The sequence below is a fragment of the Artibeus jamaicensis genome, unplaced genomic scaffold (assembly GCF_021234435.1).
Source record: "Artibeus jamaicensis isolate MK-2021 breed Jamaican fruit bat unplaced genomic scaffold, CSHL_Jam_final contig_1127, whole genome shotgun sequence".
In the NCBI taxonomy this organism is placed as follows: Eukaryota; Metazoa; Chordata; class Mammalia; order Chiroptera; family Phyllostomidae; genus Artibeus; species Artibeus jamaicensis.
Window position 1 is genome coordinate 920,353 of NW_026521219.1, and position 23,292 is coordinate 943,644.

Sequence of the window (23,292 nt, forward strand, 5' to 3'; positions counted from 1 at the left end):
AGCGGCTGGCAGCTGTGCCTGCGAGAGCAGCAGCATCACCCGGGAGCGAAGCCTCGGAGACTCCGCCTAACTGACACCCAAACTCTCCCTCTCCCTCCTGCAGCCCCAAACTGGAGGCAGCCCTGCCTGGGAGCAGCCGCGGCCCCGGCCCCGGCCCCGCCCCCGCCCCGCGCGTCCAGCCCGCGACGCCCGGGTCGGCGGAGCCCGGCGCGAGCCCTCGCCCCCTCGCCGCGCCCGCCGCGCCTCTGCCTGCCCGCCCCCGCCGGCCGAGGCTGGGCTGCGGGAGGCGGCCGGGCAGCCCGGAGCCTCGCTAGGGCGACCAAAACAAAGGCAGCATCCGGGGCTGGGTGGATGCAAACAACCATGAAAGACTGGGCTCGCCGTTTCCCCGGCTCCGCCGCTGCCGCCGCGGCCGGGAGGGCGCCGCTGTGAGGGGAGCAGGGGCGCAGCTGCTGCTGGGCGTGAATCCGAGAGGTGAGAGCCCGGGAGCCCGAGGAGGGGGCTGGCAGGCCATGAAAATGTCCTCGGCCGTGGGGCCCCGCGGTCCTCGCCCACCCACGGTGCCTCCCCCCATGCAAGAGCTGCCCGACCTGAGCCACCTGACCGAGGAGGAGAGGAACATTATCATGGCAGTGATGGACCGGCAGAAGGAAGAGGAGGAAAAAGAAGAAGCCATGCTCAAGTAAGCCACCCCCTGCCGCGCCATCCGAGCCTCCGTGCCTCCGTGGGTCCATTCACCACTCACTCACCCAATCCTCGCGGCCGTGTGGGGGAGGGGGCGGGCGAGGGTGCTGGGTGCGGGCGGAGGCGCCCGCCTTGGGGCCGGGGCGCTGGGCACGAGCAGGGCAGGGGTTGAGGGGTTAGGGGGAAGGAGAGGATGCCACCGAGTCCAGAGCCCAGGACCCAGGAGAGGATGGCTTGAGACTAGGGTGCAGAGAAGGGTCGGGTGGACGGAGACCACCCTGAGGCTGGGATGCGCAGAGGCTGAGAAGAGCCGATCCCACCCATGTGGACGGGCCCTGGGCGGGGTGCAGGTTAGTGGGCAGGGGGCCAATGGAAGGAAGGGGAGGGGGGAAGGAGAGGTGCTGAGAATAGCGCCTCTTCTCTTCTTGGAGTTGTTTAGCAGGGTTACCCCAGTGAAGGCTGTCAGTATTTTCATAAGAAAACTGCTTATTTTTAGTGTTCATTTTGGTACTCATTCATCTCACAGATCAAGGTTGGGTCTTTTTTGGGGGGGGCAGTGCCATCTTGGGTACCCTGCCTCCCAGCTTCTTTTTTGACCTTTTATTCACCGTCTTTTACACAAAATACCTATGTGAAGACACATTTTCTCACCCATATGTAATGCCTTTGGCAATGGAAAGTTTTTAATAATGGGAGAAGCTGATGGGAACTCTAGTCAGAGTAAAAGAGAGGTTCCTATTTCCTGGTTTCCAAGAGACTTTGGGGCCCGCACAGTTCCTGGTGCAAGTAGGAAGATAGGGGACTGCACATTTGCACATACCTCCCCCTTTTAAAAGCCCATCAACCCTTTAAGGGATTCCCGTCCAGTGTCCCATTTTCCTGTGTCTGGGGAGGGGATGGGGCCCCTGGCTGGTGGTGCAGGCGTGTGTGACACTGTGCTGCTACAAGGTACTGGCATCCAGAGTTGGTTGTCCTTGCTCCTTAGCATTGCACCTGGAGTGGACCCAAAGGAGCCTTCAACATCTCCCTCCCTTGGGAGGACTTCCTGTGTTCAGGAAAGTTTTCAACTCAGGGGTGAGGGAATTTAGAGACCCTGCAGAACCAAAGGGAACCTGTTGCATCTTGTTTAGCTGATAGCAAAGAAGAGGTAGGGAGGCAACACGGGTGAGGTAGGGAGGCAACACGGGTGGCAGGCAAGCACCGAGCACGCCCAGCATGGCCTCTCGCCCAACCCCCAGGATTGCCTCCTGGAGAGAAGGTGCTGCCACCGAGGGCTTCTTCTGCTTCCCCTCAGTGCGGCAGTGCCTCCCAGGACAGAAGGGAGGGAGGCTGTCTTCACAGACTGCTGGGTAGACCAGTGTAACTACTACACAGACGGGAGAGGACTATCGAGGGAGGGCTGTGGGTGTTGGGTCACAGCAAAAGGGTAGAAAATCCAGTCATTACTGTCCTTTCCTTGTAGACTCAGAAAAGGGCCATGAACTTGGAAGGCCAGAGCTGGCCTTGTTCTATAAACAGCAGCAGGTTTCTGAATTCCCTGCTCCTTCTCATCCAAAAAAGCGAATACTTTAAGCCTGCCGGCTTGAGGGAGGCAGAACCCTCGTTAATCTGCTGCCTGTTCCTAATGGAACAATGACGTCCCTGGTGCTGCAGGCTTTCCCTCTTCTGAGATTGGAAGTAATGGATGGTGTTGTCTGATGGTGCTGCCGTCTGTCTGTCTGGTTGTCAGTCCGTCTGTCCTCAGGGGTTGTAGCCATGGCCACTTGTCCTGGGCACCTTTCCTGCTGCTCAGGATTTACGGGTTTGCTACTGTTCGTTTTGGTGTTCGCTGCACACCAGCAGGTGGATCGAGGCCTCCAGCAGCCAGTGAAAAGCACAGGCTGGCTGCCTGACAGGGTCCGAATAGGAAGGGGAAGGCACAGTGCAAGTAGTGGCCATCTCGCCCAGTCATTGGCTGGTTCAGGGATGGAGGAGAGCGAGGGATTTTAAGTGGGAGAGGGGGGAGTTTTAAGACAGAATCTCAAACCTGCTAACTGCCTAAGGACAGCAATGATAAGATCGTATGAGCTTTTATAGATGAATAAAAATCAGGAGCACTGTCCAACTGCTCTCATCTTTCCCGCTGCTGTTCCTATCACTGCTACCCACTGGCTTGCGAATATTGTTTCTTTATAGCAAGGATTCACAGAATATTGCAGTATATGCTGCTGTTATACAACAGCCTTCTATAATCCCTAACCTCTACATTAACTTTATCAATCAGCCTCCACTGCTAATGTCTTGGCCTTTGTGCAGTGCCACATCCGTGAGTGCTTTGGAATACCAGTTTGCTGCCATGGAAGCATGTCCGCTTGGCTGCAATTAGTGGAACAGCGCTGTGTTTTTTTTAGAGTGCACTTTGTGTCTTAAAAACGGGATCACAGGGGCTATTCAGATGACACATACCTATATATGGAAACTTAATGACACAGAGTGAAAGGTGTTGGCCTTTACTGAACTTTGCATAAAAATAGATTGGAAAACAGGATGCTTTCCACAGGGTCTTGAAATATTTGTTAAATCAGAGATAAGTTTTTGTGGTGATGCCCAGTTTCCCATGTCACATATCTGAGAAATTCACAACACATCAGGCAAAGCTCAAGTTCTGGTAACGGAGCAATTAGACCTAAAATTCACATTTGTCATCGCTGCAGAGCCATGGCCTTGCACTCCCTTCTATGCTCTCTCTGTCTTCACAATGCATAAAAACAGAAACTAATACATAGAAGATAGAATAGTCATGGGTAAATATGCCAAAGAAACATTACGAAATATCAATTAAAATATAGTCATATAGTTTCATCAGCCTTGACTGTAAATTACTACTTGGTCTTAATAATATCTTTAAATGTGTGTAAATGGAAGAGAATAGTTAAGCTACCTTCATCTCAAGTTTTCAGAAGAAATGTATTTGAATTGTAAGTACTTTCTTAGCAAAGTACACTGATTTTAAATACCATTGGTATATTACAAGAAATAGTTGACTCCTGGAAATGATTTTTAATGGTTGATATAATTATTTAAAAAGAAGAGGGCTTTTCTTAATCTTAGTGGAGTTTTAGGGTACGTGTGTATGTGTTCTAGAGACTTTTTTAAACCTAACTTCCTCAATGAATACTCTTCTAAGTCACTCTCACCAGACACAATGAGCCAATGTATTACATTAGTTGAAAATTGCATTATCTGGGATCAAATCAGATAAGATCTCATTAGATCTAAAATCTTATTCTTTTTTTTGTAAAAGCTTCGTAGAGAAAGGAGCTATATAATAGAATAGTAGAGAAGAGAAAAAATAAAAATAGAGTTAAAGGGATGGCTTGAGAATGGAGATTGAGAACCATATTAGAATATTTAATAAAACTACTAACATTTATTGAGCATTTACCTCATGCTGGCCATTATTATAAGTGGTTATTAACTTACATGCCAAATAGTCGAACTATATGCTCAAGTTCAATACATGTGTATTTGAATTCTCACAACAGCTTGTACAGAAGGTAAGTTAGGTCATAGGATCCTCAAATCCTCATGTTACGCTCAACGAGTTCCAGTGGTACCCTCAGCTGACTCACGTAACATGGCCCAATCAGAGGGCCTGCAGCTTCACCCACACTCTGTTTAATAGTTTTCCTGTGGATTGAGGGCAGGGGAATTGTCTCCAGCTCAAAGACAAATAAAAAGCACCATGGTAGAAAGATCACCCACCTTAGATCCAGGCATTTTAGGGTTCTAGATCTAGTGCCACCACTTACTCTGGAGATGTGGGCAGGGATATTAAACTGGGATTCCAGGAGGTTCCATTTTTCTCATGAATCCTGCAATTCATGGTGTGAATTCGTTTACAAAGAGTATTGACTTTGGATTTCTCTTCTTAACGGGAAGCCAGATGCTAACTTTTCAAACATCCGTAATATCTACCTCCTTTGTGGGAGGAAAAAGTAGAAGGAGTGAAACTCTTACGACTTCAACTTTTCTTTCTCCATTTTCTCCCTCCAAGCAATTATAATATTGTGGCCTGAAATGTATCCATAAGGCTCAATATGAGACACCCCAATTAGCAGCTGGGAAAGGGTAAGGATAGAGTTCCCACGTATGAAGGTATCATGCTTTCATTGAGGTTCGCAGATTTTCATATTGTACACTCCAAAATATTCTGTCATTGCTGAAGCAAGGTGGGTAAGAAGGAAAAGAAAAAAGGCACAGGTAGTGAGAGAAAGTGACCAAACAATGAGCAGGGGTCTGCTAGTTCCGAGGAGATACCATGTGAAATAGAAAAACTTTGGGGTGAGAAAACTTACGACATTTTACTTGGAGCCCAGTACCCTTTACATCATTAATGGATAGGGTTAAATTTAAGGAAGGTTAACTCTGAACTCTACTGGTGTTTTCCACTTTCAACAAAAACCTGTCTTAGTAAATGTGCATGCTCAGTATTGAGTTCTCAAATACTCATGGAGAAAACATAGAAAAGGGCAACCTAAAAAATGAGAGAAGTGAGGTGTGAAGGGGAATGGAGGGTAAGAGACATAACCATTAATTCACATTTTTTGCCAACCTGCCTTGACTTTCTTTCAACTTGTATGTGTTCCTTCTTAACTGGAACTTAGGGGGTGCCGTTGTTGAAGTAAATAGATTACAAATTGGAGGCAGAGTATGGAAACCTGTGTGGGCTCAATGTGCCGCTGCTGACTTGGACAGAACCACTACATCTTGGGAGTGTTATTTCCTCAGCTTGTTGAATGGGGAGAACAATTTGCGTTCAGTGTGTATAGTAAGCTTCCTGGAAAGATATCAAATATGGGAATTCCTACAATAATACTGTTCTTCTCCCATATCAGTAATATGCAGATGGATAGATTTTATTGTACCATGGATTATAAAGTCCATTGTGTTGCACTTCATTTTATCTTTATGGGCTATTTTATATCTTTAAGTAACTCTTTATATTTTGTCCTGTGATATGAGTTGGATAATTTAGAGCTGGTCTCAAAAGTTGAAGTACATTTTTCCAGGGAACATGGCAAGTAAAGTAATAGAACCCAGAACCCATGTACATTGACTCTAGGCCTTAGTGTTCTTGTAAGTCTTTTTAAAAGTGGGCATTACAATTGGTTTCCCTCTTGTGTGGGGAAGGAGGCTACCATATCTTAGTGCCTCTGTGTGTCAGGCATTTGGCTGGGCACGTTATGTGTTTTACTCTGCCTTGTGAAAGTATTCTATAAGTATTCTATTTGTTTTCTACTATTAGTGAAATCTCAGAACTAGATCAGTATCTTCCTGCTAGCAATGACCCTTTGTTAATAACATTGATCCTGGAGTCCGGAGAATAAAACTTAAAAGGAGCAAGAGAAGAATTTTCCATGGCTAAGTGTCATTTTCTACCCTTTTCCAAGTCCCCCTCCCTCCACTCCAGATCTGGCCACAGGTGACTCACTAACTAACCCCATATACACCTGGGTTTTGCTGATCTTGCTTGTTTGCTCATGGTATTCTCTAATACCTTAGCGAGTTTCCATCATCTTCCTCCACCATGAAGTTATCTCTTCTCCCTAATGTTGTTCTTAATTTTATTTCTTAGGAGGCTATTTCTAACAAAGTATCATATCATATTCAATTCAGCAATAACACAATTTCAGCTGTTAGAATTGGGTCAGGTGTTGGTGCTTTTTGGATAGAATAGAGTTCTCTGTTGAAGACCTGATGTTGGCTCAGTTCCTGCCGTTTTAATTGGTAGGTTTTAAACTGTCCTGGCCAGAAAGGGAGGTGAGCATCAGATAGCTGGGTAGAGCAATGGACTAGATTCTGGTCTCAGTGTCTCTATGTATAGAGTGGAGTTGACCGTGCCTGCCCTTCTTACTTTAGGAGGCTTTGACATGGTAGGGGAGGCACTTTTATACTTCAAATGGCTGCACCAAGGGAAGGTGCCATTATTATCTTTACTGTAAAACTGTAGATGAATCTGAAGACCATCTTTCCCTGTGACTGTTGTGGCTACTGGCGGTCCTGTGGAGGTAAGTTCTTGGAGAGGGATGTGTCCAGGAGGTCACGCCAGCAGTACTGTGTGGGCAGGGTTGCGCCACCGTGGTGAGAATCTGGCGAGGAGACAGGAGGTGAAATGAGTCCAGGATTTGATCTGAGGTTATATTTACCTTCTTTGCATTCTTCTTTCTTTCTCATTAAATAGCTCATAAATGTGCAAAAATCAATGTGGGAAAAATGATAAATTTTGAAATACCTAAAGTGCAACAATCCTAATTCAAAAATGAGAAGAGAAAGCTCTGGGTAGTTTTCTCATCTTTTAGTAAAAAAAAAAATTTAGAGAAACAGACTGATGATTTTCATGTCACTGAATTTAATATAAGTTTTTAAGAATTAGGTGAATGAAGGGCCATATACTTGTGGGGTTTCTCTTTATGTAGTTTCTCTTTATGTCAGTCTACTGTTGGGTGATATAATGGATTGTATGTGTTTAAGGTTTTTTAAAAGATTTTGTTCTAGATCTTAGGTTTTCTGTATGTATATTCTCATACTCTTACATCAAGTTTATACACATTTTGTTTGACCTAGGTTAGTTTTCTGTGGATGGCAAGAGGGAAATATACTGTAGAATTGACTGTAGATATTCCTACCTCTGATGCTATTTGTAAAAATTTCCCATTTACACGAACCTTTATTTAAAGAAAAAATAGAGGTGTTTAAAAGGAAGTTGGTTTGCCCAGGACAGTTACCTGTTTATGCCTATTTGATGCTATGATTATGGATAGTACCTCTTTTTCTCAATTTTGAGTTTCAATTTGGATGATACATTATATTATTTGCCTCTTTATAAGTTTTGCTTTTCCTGCCCCAAATTATTCATTTAAAACTTCAGAAAAGCAATTAACAGTGATAAAATATACCTTATCAATAAATAATGCAAGCAAGTTGTACATATATAGTCTTGAAACTCATAGTTTGGTAAATGGAAAAGCTTTTGCTGAGAAGGAGGTGTTATCTTTGATGGAGCCTTAGTGGAATGCTACCTTTCAGTGCAAAGTAAAGTTTTAAAACATTTTCAAACAACAATAGCCATGGATTGCAACTTCATGCAGGGTTCTCTTTGTGGAAGTTTCCCTTTGGGCCTTGCAAAAAAAGCCTGGAGAAGGTTTGGAGAAGACATTTAAATATATTCGAGAGTGCAGTGTTTTGGTAACTCTTTTGAAGTTTAGGTAGGAAAATAAGTAATGTGATAGAAAGTAATTTGGGGGAACTTGGAAGCAATTAATGTGCTTAATTGGATTTTAGTTCCTTTATTTAAAGAGCTATAATAAACCAAACAGATGTCTTTATATGATATAAAGGATAATACCTTGCTAATGATTTATATATTATTTAGTATATACATTGTTTTATTTCCCCATTATTGTACCAGGTAATTATTACCTGGGAGATGCCATTATATTACATAGAGAAGGTATGGGGATTAAAAGCCAAGTGAGGTGTCTGCACGGTCACATAAATGCCTCACATGTTTTAGCTATTTTTTCTAATGGGCTCTAATGCATTATATATATATATATTTTTTTTTTATGAAAGGGAGCTAGTATAGTAGTAGTTATTGATGAAGTTCTCTGGCTATATTTGCTGGACTTCATGTAGTCTATTTTATTAGCTCCCAGCTTTCTGTGCTCAAAGCATTCCTGTTCAATACTTGAGAATGGTTCCTCCTCTCAGGAATATCAAGTTATTTTAAAGTCATCAGTGATCAGTGCACAAGCATCCTGTGCCCCATTATTGTTTTGGCCATTTAAACATAGCTCTTCACAAAGACAATGAGAAGGCCCTTATTCAGGTGGCCTGGCTGTTTTGTTTTCAATCTGTGGGGTTTACATTTTAGAAAAGTAGGCAGATGGTATGTGAAATATCTAAGGAATGTATAAATCAGTATAAATATAGGGTAGTAGGCATATCCACATATAGGCATTCTATCCAGGTCAGAAGGATTACTTAGTGTCTTAGTAGGAGAAGATGAAAACAAAAGTCAAGTAATCGAATGGCTTTTTCTTTTCTATTTCACACAGCTTAGCAACTTTATCTTCCTTTGCTATCTCTGTCTTGTAATATATTGCAGCTTAAGTCTTCTTACCTAACCTTTCTTTTCTGGGAAAAATGGATATATTTTACATTCTTGTTTCCGAAATAAAGGGATATTGAAATGAGCGGGCTCATTTATTTTGGATATTAAAATCTTGGTAACAGTAAAAATAGTACAGAGATTCTACTTTGATATTCTTCATGACCATCATGGAAATTGTCATAAAAACATAATTTAAAAAATATAGTAAAGTGTTCTTGTAATTAAGCTATATATTTCAGTTTACAGAAGTCTTTGTACCCTAGGCCAACTCTAGCTGCCTAATATATAGCAATCTGAGGTAAAAACTTGCTACTAGTCTGAAAAGTGTACTGCCGCCTGCCTGAGTATTGGGCCAGACGCATTCACTGGAAAGGGGTAGTGTGGTATTGGAACTTCAAAGGCCTTAGTTGTAATAGATTCCACTGAGTAGAACTATGATTGCTGACTACTCAGGTGGCTGTCTAGTCCCTGCCTTCCATAAAGGCAGCACAGTTTATGATTCTTGGAGGGTCACATGCAATAACACAAAACAAAACAAAGCAAAAACATAGTCCTGGGCCACAAGGACCAGACTCAAGGTAGTGCAAATCTAAAAAAAACAAAAAAACAAGAGATATGTATTCTGGAAAAATTCTACATGTTTGATAATTCAAGATAGTGCAAAATGGTAGTTATAATAAGAGCTGGAGGACTTCATGGAGCTCTCTCTTGCCCTTCCTTCTATAATTCCATTTCCTTCTTATTTGCCTTCTAATTTCCTATGTCCCTATTTAGTCCTCTCTTGATTTTCAGATGTAGGCCTTCCCTTTGGTCTACTCTCAACATTCCACTCCTTCAATTTTACATGCACTATCTGGTCATTTACATGCACTATATTTTAAAAAGTATTCTTCTAGATGGACATGCTTCATGGAAACATTTCCTTTGAATTAAAACATTGCTAACTTCAGTAATGGTTTAAAGTATAACATATTCTCTGATTTAATATTTAAAATCAGATCAGATGCACATGACCATAAAGTGTTGTGTTGATTATATTTTTAATAGGAAATATGCCCCCCAGTTAGGTCATCCTCTCTAGACTTAAACTAGCACACTGCTAGTTTTAGTCATACTTACATGTTAATGATTCCCGAATCTATATTATTACATTAGAATTCTTCCTAATTCTGGATCGATATACCTACCTAACCACCTGCTAACTGTTGCCACCTGGATGTCTCATAGGTACTGCAACCTAATTGTGACCCATCAGAAATTCCTTGATTTTCTGCCTAAACATCTTCTGTAATCTCTGTCATTATGGGTAGCATCACCATCACTACTCCTTATTTAGCCCGCTGTCAAATCCTACAGATCTACCTTAAGGTGGATTCTCATCACTGCTCACCTGGGTGCCTCCAATAACCTCTAATTCATTTCTCGACCACCAGTCAGACCTCCTCCCATCTGATGTTCAGACTGAGGTCAGAGGAATCTCTCTAAAATTCATCTGATTATGTCCCTTCAGTAAGACCCCTTTGCTTTCAGAGTAAAGTGTAAACCATGCATCCTGCTTACTATCTCCTTTCACTGGACTATGCACACTCTCTGGCCACAGCCTTACTGAACTAGTTCTGACAGCGTCATCATTGCTTCACAACTCGGTAGCTCCACTGTGCTTTACTCTCAGTTAGGAATTTCCTTCTTGATCTACTTAATTTTTATGTAACATTTCAAATTAGCTCAGGACATCTCGGCTCAGATTTCCCAGATTAATTTTAATATCTGTCCTCTGTGCACATCTTTGTCATAGACTTTTTCATGTGACAGTCTCACCTCAGTACAGCAGAAGCAGATCATTCTTATTTGTATCCCTCATAAAAGCACAAGGCTGGCATGTAATCGTTGCCTGAATTTTTAAAACTGTGTGTATGGATGAATGAATGGATTTAGAGGATGTGAAGTGGAGGAGTCACCTAAGGCTGCTGGATGGATTAGTGAAGTGCGAGTAGGTGGATGGAGTGGGAAGGTTATTCTAACTATGGGAATTCTAGCAGCAAATTCTGAAAGCAGAGAATGAGCTCAGTGTTTCTGAGAGAACCAGACTGGCCAGAGTTTATGAGGAAAATCTACTGGATACTGGATATTACAAGGTTAACTTGACATATAATTTTCAGATGCTCTGCTTTACTCTTAATTTATCATTATGTCTTTTTGAAGGGCAGTGTTCTTGTAGTGTTTGAATGTCATTGTGGGAAGATGTAAATAATATATTTTAAAAAGTATTCTTCTAGATGAACATGCTTCATGGAAACATTTCCTTTGAATTAAAACATTGCTAACTTCAGTAATGGTTTAAAGTATAACATATTCTCTGATTTAATATTTAAAATCAGATCAGATGCACATTACCATAAAGTGTTGTGTTGATTATATTTTTAATAGGAAATATGCCCCTCAGTTAGGTCATCCTCTCTAGACTTAAACTTTTTGAAAGCAGGTGTTTTCTCGTACACGTCTTTGTATTTTAGTTGCAGCCCCCTGTGGTCGATGCATAGTAGGGCCTCAATAAGTGCTTGTTGAACTGAAATCACAGTCTCCATATGTCAGGACATGAAAGCACTGGCCTTTGACATAACACGGCTGCACTGAGTCGAGGCAGAGATGGGAGCTGAGAGCTGGCCTCATCCCGGGCTGGCGAATGGGGCCCAGGTGACTTCCTGTGCCTACAGCAGCATTGCTGACGGAGGTTGGAGACCTTGCAAGGTTTCTGGACGTCCGGGCTATCAGCTGATGAGAACTGGCAATCAAACAGAAACCTTTTAGCCACTGAAGATTTATTCCAGCTCTACTTTTCAGAAGAGAAAACAGGCCCAGAGACTCTTTCGGGTTTTCATGATTAATTATTTAGTCAGCTAGCTAGGTATGAGACTTCAGGTCTTTTTCTCTTGGCCCATTGTTTTTTCCCAGTGTCTCACTCTCTCCACATGGTTTGCATTTACCATCAAATTTAATCAATTAGTTTATTTTTCAAATTTGGTTTGATTTACCAGCTCTATAAGATTATATATATGTATACTGTTATAGAAAACTCCAAGGGAACCTCTAATGACTTTGTTGATCTTGAATTTGGTTGTTATGAGTTTTATTCCAAAAAGGGGGATGATTGCCAGAAACTAAGAAATATTTTATTTAAGTGTGGCCTTTACAATGATGTTTGTTGCAATTATATTTATGCCGTATCAGTACTTCTTAATTATGATCACTTTATTTATAATTTTAATACTTTTCTAAAAGATAGTGTTTTCAATATGCAGCAATTTATGGTTTCAAATAGCTTTTCCTACTATGTTTTTCAATTATGTACATAGTAAAACAATGTATTGTTTTCTCACTTAGAAAAGCCAGTTAGTTTTGTTCTCTGTGAGGAGTTTTCTGTGGTCCCCCCTCACGCGGGGCTTTGGCTTCAGCAGACTGTTGGTCGGTGAGCCTGTGAAAGAGTTGGGGTGGGAAGGGAATGCAAACTCATAGATATACCCATGCATCTACGTGTGTAAATTTGCACACCCACATACCTAAAAACTTAAAACGTTCTTTCTATAAAGTATCTTTTAAGAAAGTTAATTTTATTTCATTTATAGAATTTGCCTTTTGTAGGAGGAGGTATATTTTATTTCAGGTAAAATAAAAATTAAATGTAAGATTAAAGTCTATGATAAATGTAGTACAGAACAAAATATAATATTTCGATAAGATAATACAAACTAGGAATTTTGACCAAGATCAGGCTGGCCAGGGATGGCTCCCTATAGATGACAGTGAGGACTAAAAATGAAAATCTGAGGATGAGTAGAAGTTAATTAGGCAAATAGGTCATAAAGGACCTTGTGGGCAGGAAGAACAGCGGGTCTTGGTGGGAGGGGGAACAGTGACTCTGAAGAAGTGGAAAGAAGTCACCACTGTGGAAGAGGAGAAAGTCCAGAAGAGGCCCAGAGGGATGGTTTGAGAGGACTTGGGAGAGGTAGGCAGGAGGCTGGCAATACAGGGGGTCTCTCAAGTCATGATATAAAGCTTTATCTTTATGTGAAGAATCAAAAGGTCTTGAAGAAAAATATGGTATAATCCTGCTGGTATTTTATTGATTTACTTTCTAAAGATTTTATTTATTTTTAGAGAGAGATAAAGAGGGAAACATCAATGTGTGGTTGCCTCTTGCATGCTGCCTGCTATTGGGGACCTGGGGACTGGGGCATATGATCTGACTGGGAATTGAACTTTCGACCCTTAGTTCACAGGTGGGCACTCAATCCACTGAGCCACCCCAGGCAGGGCCCTACTGGTATTTTAAAAAGGCCATCCTGGTTGCAGTATCAAGAACCAATTGATGAAGGCCCAGGGCGTGTAGTATGTGTGAAACACCTGGGCTGGGAGTCCATCACAGAAGTCCAGTTGAAAGACGTTAGAAGCAAGGACATTGGTGGGATGGCAAAATGTTAAGATTTCAGACAGATTTGGGAAGAAAAATCCACTTTTTAAAAATGGATTAACTGTGAGCTGACCTCTGACTTGTGCAGCCAGAGGTGATTAAATATATATAGTTATTGTGGGCAAATCTGTCAAGAAGTTTTGGAAGAGAGATATCGGGATAACTGGAGGGAACTGAGGAGGCTCTTTTATGTAGGATTTAAATGTGGGTCCAATGTGGGCCTTTTTTAAAGTTCTAGAGGAATGGAAGGGAGATCCTAAATTTAGTTTTGGTTGTGTGGCTGTCTAGGCAGAGGAAAGGATGGGTTGGAAATGTAAATTTATGAGTCATCTCTATACAGGTGGCAATGAAGTGACAGGTTAGGATGAATGACTAGAGTCAGTGAAGAAAAAAGCCAAGAAATGAGCCTTAAAGAAACTTCACTTTGAAAAGTTGGAAGAGAACAATGACTTTGCAAAGACATTTGCAAAGAAACCCTTTAACCAAGAAACCAAGAAACCCTTGTTACATCAAATGAAAGAAAAGAGAGTATTTTATATTACTAGGATCATTAAAATAAATAAAAAAGACTGGCAACATCATATGTTGGTAAAGGTAGTGAGCAACTAGAATTCTTACACATTGTTTGTGGGAGCATAATATGGTGCAACTATTTTAGGAAACTGTTTAGTTCTTAAAAAGTTAAGCAAATGTCTAGACTACGACCCAGGAACTTCATAAATAAATAGTTATAGAAGAAAACTGAAAATAAAAATAAGTATTTACAAAAACTCTTATATGAGAATGATCATGGCAGTCTTCTTCATAATAGCCCCAAACTGGAAATAACTGTGTTATATTCATTCCATGAAAATCTATCCAGCAATAAAGGGGAATACACTTCTGACACATGAACAATAGAGATGAATCTCAGTGTCATAATGCTGAATAAAAAAGTCAGACACAAATTGTGCAGACCTTATGATTTTATTTACATAAAGCTCTTGGCAAAACTAATCCATGGTTTATAAATCAGATTGGTGTTCTCTTTTATGGTAGCAGGGGTGAGGGGTTGATGGAAAAGTGATGAGGTAATTTTATGGAGGTATACAAGTGGTTTATGTGTTGATAGGAATGTGTATTATATATGTTATACATTTGTCAAATTGATCAAATTGTACACTTAAGGTCTGTGAATTTCACTGTGTGTAAGTTATATCTGAATTAATAAAAAAGGTATCTGCTGAAGCCTCAAATACAATGAGAACTGATAAATAGCTATTGGGTTCAGCAACAAGGGGATCATTAGTGACTTCAAAAAAGCTTTTTCTATGAAGTGTTGGGACCAGAACTAGATTGGGATGGTTAAAGTTGAGAAGAAGGTGATTAAATATATATAGTTATTGTGGGCAAATCTGTCAAGAAGTTTGGGAAGAGAGATATCAGGGGATAACTGGAGGGAACTGAGGAGGCTCTTTTACATAGGATTTAAATGTGGGTCCAATGTGCGCCTCTTTTAAGTTGAATTTAAATAGAATAAATATGGGATGTTTAAAAGTTGATGAAAATAATACAGTGAATGAAATGGTTTAAATAAAAGAGAAAGGGTATAGGTTTGTGGTTGGAAGGATGAGGGACCAACTATCTGATGGTTCCTATTTTCTTCTGTGAAGTAGGAGTTGAGTCATCTTTGGAGCATGATAAGAGTTAGGGAATTGAGGATGAGGAAGAAAGGTTGAGGTTGTTGAGAAAGCAGGAGTGTGGATTTACCAGAGAAAGAGATGATTACTGACCTACAGAGGAAGGCATGTTGAGCCCTGTGCAAGATGAGTCAACAGAGGGGGAGAGGCTGACAAAGACATGCAGGGAAGAGAGGCCTTTTGGCCCCTGAGACATCAAGAGAAGAGTCTTTCATCTTGACCTCCCAGGCTGAGTCACTGTGAGGTCCAGCTGAACACTTTGCTCTGTAACTTGGATCTGAGCTAGTCTGAGTAGGTTTCTGGTTTTTTTTTTTGACCAAAAGAGAGCCCTGATTAGGGCTTTGTAGTTGTTCTTTTTCCACACATTACATAGATATTATCAAGACTGCATCTAGAATTTTCATGTTAAAAAAAAGAAAATTGTAATTCAATAGTGGGTACATACATGCTTATGTTATATATGCATGTGCATGCATATATATGTGTATACACATGCAAAAATGAAATCTCCACAAATGAGCACTCTGGTATCAAGGTAAATTGTCCTTCCCTTTGTCTACATATATCTTTTCAGTTCATGGTTTTGTCCTCTGTCCCAGGGTGCCCCTTTTTATTTCAACTTGAAAGCATTTGGAGATACAGAATAAAGAGTGACATGATTTTATTCAGATCCTTTATCATGGGGCACAGTTTGGGACACACAAGGTGATAGGAAAAGCTCTGACCATTCTAGATTGAATTCTTTCTCATCCTCATGGCTATACAGTAATTTGGATTTGCCGTAGGTCAGGTTTCCCAGAAGCAGACTCTGGGGTGGAGATTATTATACAAGAAAGTTTTAGACGGTGTTTTCAGGATTAACAGCTGAGTGGGAAGGGAAGTAGAAAAGTTGGAAAGTGGGAGAAGTTGGACTGCAGTGCAGGCACAGGAAGGCCTGAGTCAGCCCCTTGGGAGCCATGAAACTAGTTAATAGTGGTTTTGCGTTGAACAGTCATTGATTCATGCCTCCCGGGGAATGGGACCTGGCCTTGGCGGAAGTGGTTCTCCTCAGCAGAAGGCAATGTCAGAGGGCGGGGTTTAACAGCTAAGTGCAACCCCAATATGTGGAGGAGGATGTCCCTCAGTCTTAAAAGGGGCATCTGGGTGGTTTAGCACAGCATCCACTTAATAATTGTAGCTGAAAATCAAAATAAGAAACTTGGAAAAGTTAAATATTTCTTAACTGCCTAAAAACTGAAGGAAGTTATAGGTTAAATATGAGGCCAATAGGATGCAGATAAACAAGATTTATGAGCAAGTTTGAACCTTCAAATCAGTTGTTAAGAGGGTCCAGATTTTAGGCCTCTTTTGGGGACTGACAATATCACCTGAATCCCGAAATATAAATCTTTCTATAGAACACTTGCAGATGCCCATGAGGCAATGAATAGGATTTGTGGAGGGTAGTGACTTAACTTGGGAACTGACTTTCTTTTTTCTGCATGTAATCGAAATGGTATTTTTTCATGAATCCTTTATCCCTGTAAAATACCTTGCCACGATTTTTTTTGTAAATAAGACAGTCTACTGGGAATTTCAAACAGGACTGAAGATATGCAATAATGAGATTTTAATTCAGTGACATAGGTTTGGAAAATTCCCTACTTCCATTTAGGCCTCCTTACCTCTTCTCTTGGAGTATATACCTTGAGTAAGCGGTAAACTCTAAGGAATCCTTGTTGGGTGGGAAAATAGAGTCATAAATTATAAAAGATCTCTTTACCATTCAGTCTAAATATCCCTGTTACATTAAAAATATTTTTGTCAGAAAAATTAACATAATCAACTTTCAGATCTTTGTGGCTACCATAATAAAATTTTTCCTACTTGAACTGTTCCATGAGGATTGGGCGGCCCTCTTCCATCTAGAAGTGGTGGTCTTTAGAACTTGTGGCCACAGCCAGTAGAAAGACAGGTGGAGGATGTAGAATCAACATATATCACTACAGCTCATGGACCATTGGCCAGGCCCAGGAAACTGCAGGAGAGGATGGGAAATATAGGAAAGCACACGGGATATTTTGTAAGGCATTCCAATAATTTAGAATATTTTAAAGTAAATATTTATTAGTTAAGCTACTCATTTCCAAAAAGGAGCTAGTACACTTTTCTTGATATAGAAATAATTAACTGGCTAATGATAAAAATCAGTATTTAGACTCATGGCATTTGAGTCAAAGGGGTTTTAGCATCCAGATCACTGATTTCCACACTACGTGGTGAAGTTTTCCCAGAGGGGTGGAGGGTGATGTTAACTGGGCAAGGGGAAGGCCTAGGCTGCAGGGTCTTGGTATCTCGGTGCCAAACCCTGGTTCATTCCCAGCCCACTGCCTTCATCTGGTTTACATTTTGTGATTTGGGGATCTTACTGGGGAAAAAAGAGTTCTGCAGCAAAAGGGAATATCTGAAAATTGCCCGTCTATTCCAATACTTTCCTTTTATGGTTGTAGATGTCTATTCATCCATTTAACCAGTATTTTGAGCACCTGTTATGGAGCAGGCCCTCCTAAAGCCTGCATTCTGGCATGTCCCAGAGAGCTCCAGTGACTTCCCAGCATCAGAGTACATCTCCCTAACCCTTAGTCCTGCTTGTGATGACAGGATTGTTCACTGAGAATATTCTGAATCCTGGTGAGGAAATGGCTATCTAGGGAGTATCCACACTTCCCACAGAGGAGGATGGTTCCTATCTTGGGCAGAGGACACACATCTCCTTGAAGTTATTTTAAGTCCAAAATGTGGGCAATGTTTGGATTTCCTTTCTTTCTCACTTCTAAGATTTAATTGGCCCACAAATTCTTCTCTCAGAGTACAGCATGTTTCCTTTATGACACAATATTATCAACAATTAACATTTGCACCTAGAGCAAAAGTGGTCTTATGCACAGTCCTTGTTCATTCTTACCATGACTCCATTACTAAGTCAGTAAGACAATTATTACTACTGTCCCCACTCTACATAAAAGAAAGGAGACCAAAAATTATTTGGGTCAAGATCAGACAGCACAAGTACGAAGTGTTCTAATGGAACTGGTAAGTAAAGTAGCTATTATTACAAGCAGATACTAAAATGCAAGTAATAAGTGTTCTCTAATGTACACTCTTACCATTAATAGTAGCAATAATTCTTATGGGATGCTGGGAAGGGAGTGCCCAGATGTGTGGATTTCAGAAACAAAGAAGCCGAGTTTGAATCTGGAGCTCACCTCTTACTTTGTGATGTTGGTGAAGTCACACATCCCCCAGATGTTCCTCATCTGGGCAACAGGAACAGCAGGAGGAGGAGACGAAATGACAACAGTCATGCAACGCATTTAGGATAGCTCTTCATGCATGGACATCATTAACAAGTTTTGGCTCTAATAATTGTGATTTTATAATGGTATAAATTTAAACAGTACTGTGCACCCATTATTCACATCTCTTTGAGTGTAGAGACAGGTGCAACCTGGCTGTGTGAGCACTGTTCTAGCTTGAAAGTACAGTACTTGCCGTGCTGATACTATGGAAAGGAATTTTGAGTCTCAGTTGGAGCTTTAGTTCTGACATTGTGCTAAGAAACTCCTCTTCACGGTGGTGATTTTAGCACAATGCAGTTACCTGAGCTTTAGGAACACACAGAAGTTGGGTGCTTTTTTCTGTCAAACTCAGGTAATATCCCTTATTTGAGCAGTACTTTGGAATAGATTTACCTGGCATTAAGCTTACAGGTTTAATTCTTCACATTTGTTGTTTTACTAAGAAAATGTTTTGACTAACCTATTTAATTTATAATCACAGACGAATGAATAGGGATTTACATACATAATTCATGTGGTATGTATTCAGTGGGATGGAATACCCTGTCTCGAATTTTAGCATGGAGGACTACCTCTCACTGAAATTACTCTCTTTGTATAGGATGCATTTAAAAGTGAGCCGATTTGCACATTGCATCTGTAACATTCTTGAGTACATACAATAAATGGTGTATAAATCTAAAAAATAATCTTCAAATATTTTGTTTAAATGTAAGACTAGTGCAGACTTATACTGGTAAACAGTTGACAGAAAGCTGATATTTTAATATAAAATTAAGGGTGATGACAGTAATTTTGCAGTATTTTGAAAAGACATAGATATTATTGCTCACCTTTGCTGAGATTAAGATGTAATGAAACTATCAGAAAATAAAGATATAATAGAACATCTAAGCATTGCTACCAAATTATAGCTCATAGCAAGTGTGCTTCCATAATACTCTATATAGGAAAATGCCCACTTTTAAATCGTGACACCAGGCATATAAGAAAGGCCTGTGTTTTGTAAGGGAAACTCTGGTAATTTGCATATATACTCCATAAGATTTCATACAAATATTCTGAAAGATAAAGTTTCTTCCACATTTGTCTCTATTCTTAATCTGGCAAGTGATTTACAGGGATCGATGGAACTGAGAATTAGTTCTTAATTTTGTTTTTTTCAAATGTGGAGTGAAGAGGCTGATGTATTTGCCTTTGTCAGAGTTGGCATTGCTGTGGGTTGGTAAGAGGCCTTGGGGAAGTCAGAGGGGAGCAGTTCTCTTTCCTTTTAACCTTCTGGACTCTTGGTTCAAGTGGGGCTGGTGCTCTTTCCTCCCACACGCAAAAAGGACACTTCTTGCCTTTTAATCTCTGTTTTTATTTCTTTAGGGAAGAAATAATGGCAATTTGGGCAGAAATTTAGGTACTATATCTTCTTTCTTTCATTCTTTGCTCTTACTCCTCCTCATTACAGGAGGCAGAAATATGAGAGCCTCGGTGGGGAATTTTCCCAGAAGTGAGAGATGAAGCATCCATTCCTCTATAATGCCAGTCATTTCCGGGGGAGGAGTGATTCTTCTTGTTTGACCCTTGGGCTGTCCCCTTCTGGGTAAACCTGCCTCTTTGAGCCATTCCCTCAGAGCTGCTGGAAGGAAGACCTTCTAGAGGAGAGGACCTGGGCACAGAGGAGAGGGGCACTGTTCTTAGGAGCTTCCTCTGTTCGGTCTCTCCTACGAGACACAGCCTCTCTGGATGAAGTCAGCATCTCTGAATACATGGGTGGCTGCATAGTGCATCCAATTTACTTGTAGGAGGGGTTACAGACAAAACAGAAACTGTAGAACAGAGGCAGAAGAGCGCATTTGGAAAGGAAGAGGATGCTGTGTTGGCTGCACAGTCATTGGTAAAGTTTGAGCACCCCTATTATTTTCCCTTCAGCATGATGTTACAGTATGTTTTGTTCAAGCCTAAATGAACCTTTTCATGTGGTAATTAACATTTTACAGTGTTTTTCCTACCACCATGTATTTTTGTTTAGAAAATTAAGACCCAGAGCCAAAGGCAATGAGTAAAATGTTTGTTTTTCAAGGAGTGTATATTTAAACCCATAAGACATGATTAGAGGGTAAAACGAGAAAGTTAGAAATCATTTAATCAAGGAGATGAGGGTGTGGAGGAGGATGAATGGGGATAAATGTTGATGGCAGGAGACCTGACTTGGGGCAGTGAACACACAACACAGTGTACAGGTGATGGGTTGTGGAGCTGTGCACCTGAAACCTGCATAATGTTGTTAACCGGTGTTACCCCATAAATAAATTCAATGAAAATAAAGAAATCATTTAAGATGAATATCCTTCATTTCCCCTTATATTAACATTTTGATTCTACTGTCTTTATGGTTCGTTGGATTATACCCTAAGAATCCTAAATGACCAATTCAAAAGAACTCATATTTTTAAAAGTGTTTCTGGAATTGTCTTTTGCAAACATTAAGTTACTGATACAGTCACTGAGTGAGTTTAGTGACATACCTTTCAGAGCATGCCTTTGACACACATGAAGAGTTTGTGAAATCTGTAGGGTAAATTGACAACCCAATTACAAGCTAGCTTAGGGATTCCTGGATTCTAGTCTTGATTCTACTTCCTCTAATACAATAACCCCCTAGGGGTTCTGAGTTTTTCAAGAATGTTTCATTTATTTTAATTAATTAATTGCTTAATTAAAATAGTGTTTAGGCTCTGGCTTGCATTAGGAAATTCAGAGGTGTACTGAAATTAATAATTATTTGATTCTGTAAGTTACTGCTGAATTTATTAAACTTTCAGAAAGCTTTGTTTTTTAATGTACATGTCAGAGCTAGTTTTAAATTTATCTGAAGGGGTTTGTAATTATTGGCAATGCTGGTAATAAAATTTATACAGTATGGATCTTAAAAAAAAAGCAGTGTAGACTCAGCCTGCGATTAAATGCAATTTGGATGCTAGGGTGTCCTTGCTGGCACTCCCATATGGTTGCTGTTCCTTTTCCTCCCCCCCTGCCACAGAACACAAAAGCAGCTTGGAGAAGAGCCAATTTACCTCTTCCTGACACTGGTAATTTGCTGTAACTGCAGGATCAGGGGATTTCAGCCCGACTGTCCAGGTCTCTGTTTGGACATATAAACTGCAGCAGAGGGTAGTTCATTCACACCAGGAAAGAACTTAGTAGGAAGGCTGTGAAAGTCAGGCAGAAAGAGACATTTCTGTGTACATATTTTTTCCTGGATCAGGAAAAAATTTAAAAATAACTGCCCATTTGATTGTCAGACAAGATGACAGTCTAAGGCTTAAGGGGAAATGTGAACATTCCGTATTTTTCAAGTGTATGATTTAAGAAGGATTGAGAAAAAGTAAAACAAAGGTTTTGGTGTATTTGTGGAAGCTTTGGAACACAGTGAAACATTGTGCGCTTTTGGACTGGACATATTTTAGCCAATATGCTGGTTATGAGATCCCTGGGCAGACAACAGGGTCTGGCACCATCGCTGGGGCCAGTTGGCACACAGTGTCCAGTCTGCGGAAACACACTGGGCTACATTATGCTTACCAAACTCTTAGAATACTTATGATTTAAAATCACTTGGGAAATACTTATGGGCATGAAGTCTCATATTCTATATTGATAATATGTAATTATCCATGTTACATAGTTCTCCTATGTTTTTGGAGTTTTTATAAACATTTTTAAGACTGTAGAGTGAAGGATGTATATTTCTTATGGCCAGGCTGGCCATAAGAAAATACAACTAAATGCCTGTATTTAGTGCTTAATGCTTAAATTCATTTAGTGCTTAATGCTTAAGTGCTTAGTGCTTAGTGCTTAACTAAATGCTTAAATTCAACTAAATGCCTGTTTTTACCACGCTAAGTTATCACCAACATGTTATGACTTGAACTCATTCTTCCCTGCTCGCTTTTTTGGTCCTACCAAGTACTTATCCCCTCTGCTCTGTTCTGTGCCCTTTGTGCTCCGGGTTTGCTTTCTAGGCACTGCCTGCATCTGTTAGTGTGGTGCGTGGCACACACAATGCTCTTCGTGGATGTGTATACTCTGGGCCTTCGGTACAGGGCAGACGTACGAAACACAGGAAGTTAGTTGGGATTATTTGTAAGTGAATTTGGATATTCCAGGGAAGCTGTGTAAAGTGTCCTCAGATAGCTTGAAATTTTGTCCCAGGCATGAGGTTAAGTCATTTTTCACTATCCTTTGGTCTAGTAAACAGCAAAGAACTTGGGGAGAGCCAGCAGCTCCAAAGGATGAGCTAAGCCTGTCAGTTTGGCCCCAGGAGGATGCCTAGACTAGAAGAGAATGCAAGGAAACCGGGGTGAGAATTTTTCACTAAATCTCAGCAAGGTTGAAAATGACAGTGTAATTCAATATAATTTGGGTATTAGGCTCTAAAGGTAGTGGGTGAGGTAAAGTTTGGGTATTGTTGAAATTGCTTCAAGAAACTCTTTGGAAGTTTCGCCACGTGGAAGGCAAACACACCATCTCGGTTATACCCCACACAGGCAGTGGGGCTTCGGCACTGGATGAAGCAGCTCCATTGAGCACCAGATTAAGTAGCTGGCTTGTGTTTTCAGGTCCACGTTGTCTTTGTGTCATTGAACTCATTGGATACCAAAGTCTCTTTTATATTTTATTTACTTATTTTTTATTGTCGTTAAGTACAGTTGTCTCCATTTTCATCCCACAATACCCCCCCACTTTACCCATCCTCGCCTCCCACCCTTGAATTTATACCCCTTTGGCTTTGTCCTTGTGTCCTTTATACATGTTCCTTGATGGCCCTTCCTCTATTTTTCCCCCATTATCCCTCCCTGGTTACTGTTAGTTTGTTCTTTATTTCAGTGTCTCTGGTTCTGTTTTGCCTGCTTGTTTGTTTTGTTGATTAGATTTCACTTACAGGTAAGATCATATGGTATTTGTCTTTCGCCGCCT

At 40.8% G+C, this 23,292-nt stretch overlaps 1 protein-coding gene across 1 annotated transcript in view; it reads left to right on the forward strand.

Moving 5' to 3' along the window:
- The first annotated feature begins 275 nt into the window (after positions 1 to 275).
- The window catches only part of RIMS1 (regulating synaptic membrane exocytosis 1), a 425,147-nt gene continuing 402,130 nt past the window's right edge, over positions 276 to 23,292 (forward strand). The window contains exon 1 of the mRNA XM_053664034.1: positions 276 to 682. Coding sequence (XP_053520009.1) covers positions 513 to 682 — 170 coding nt within the window. The 5' untranslated portion in view covers positions 276 to 512. The remainder of the gene's footprint in view (positions 683 to 23,292) is intronic.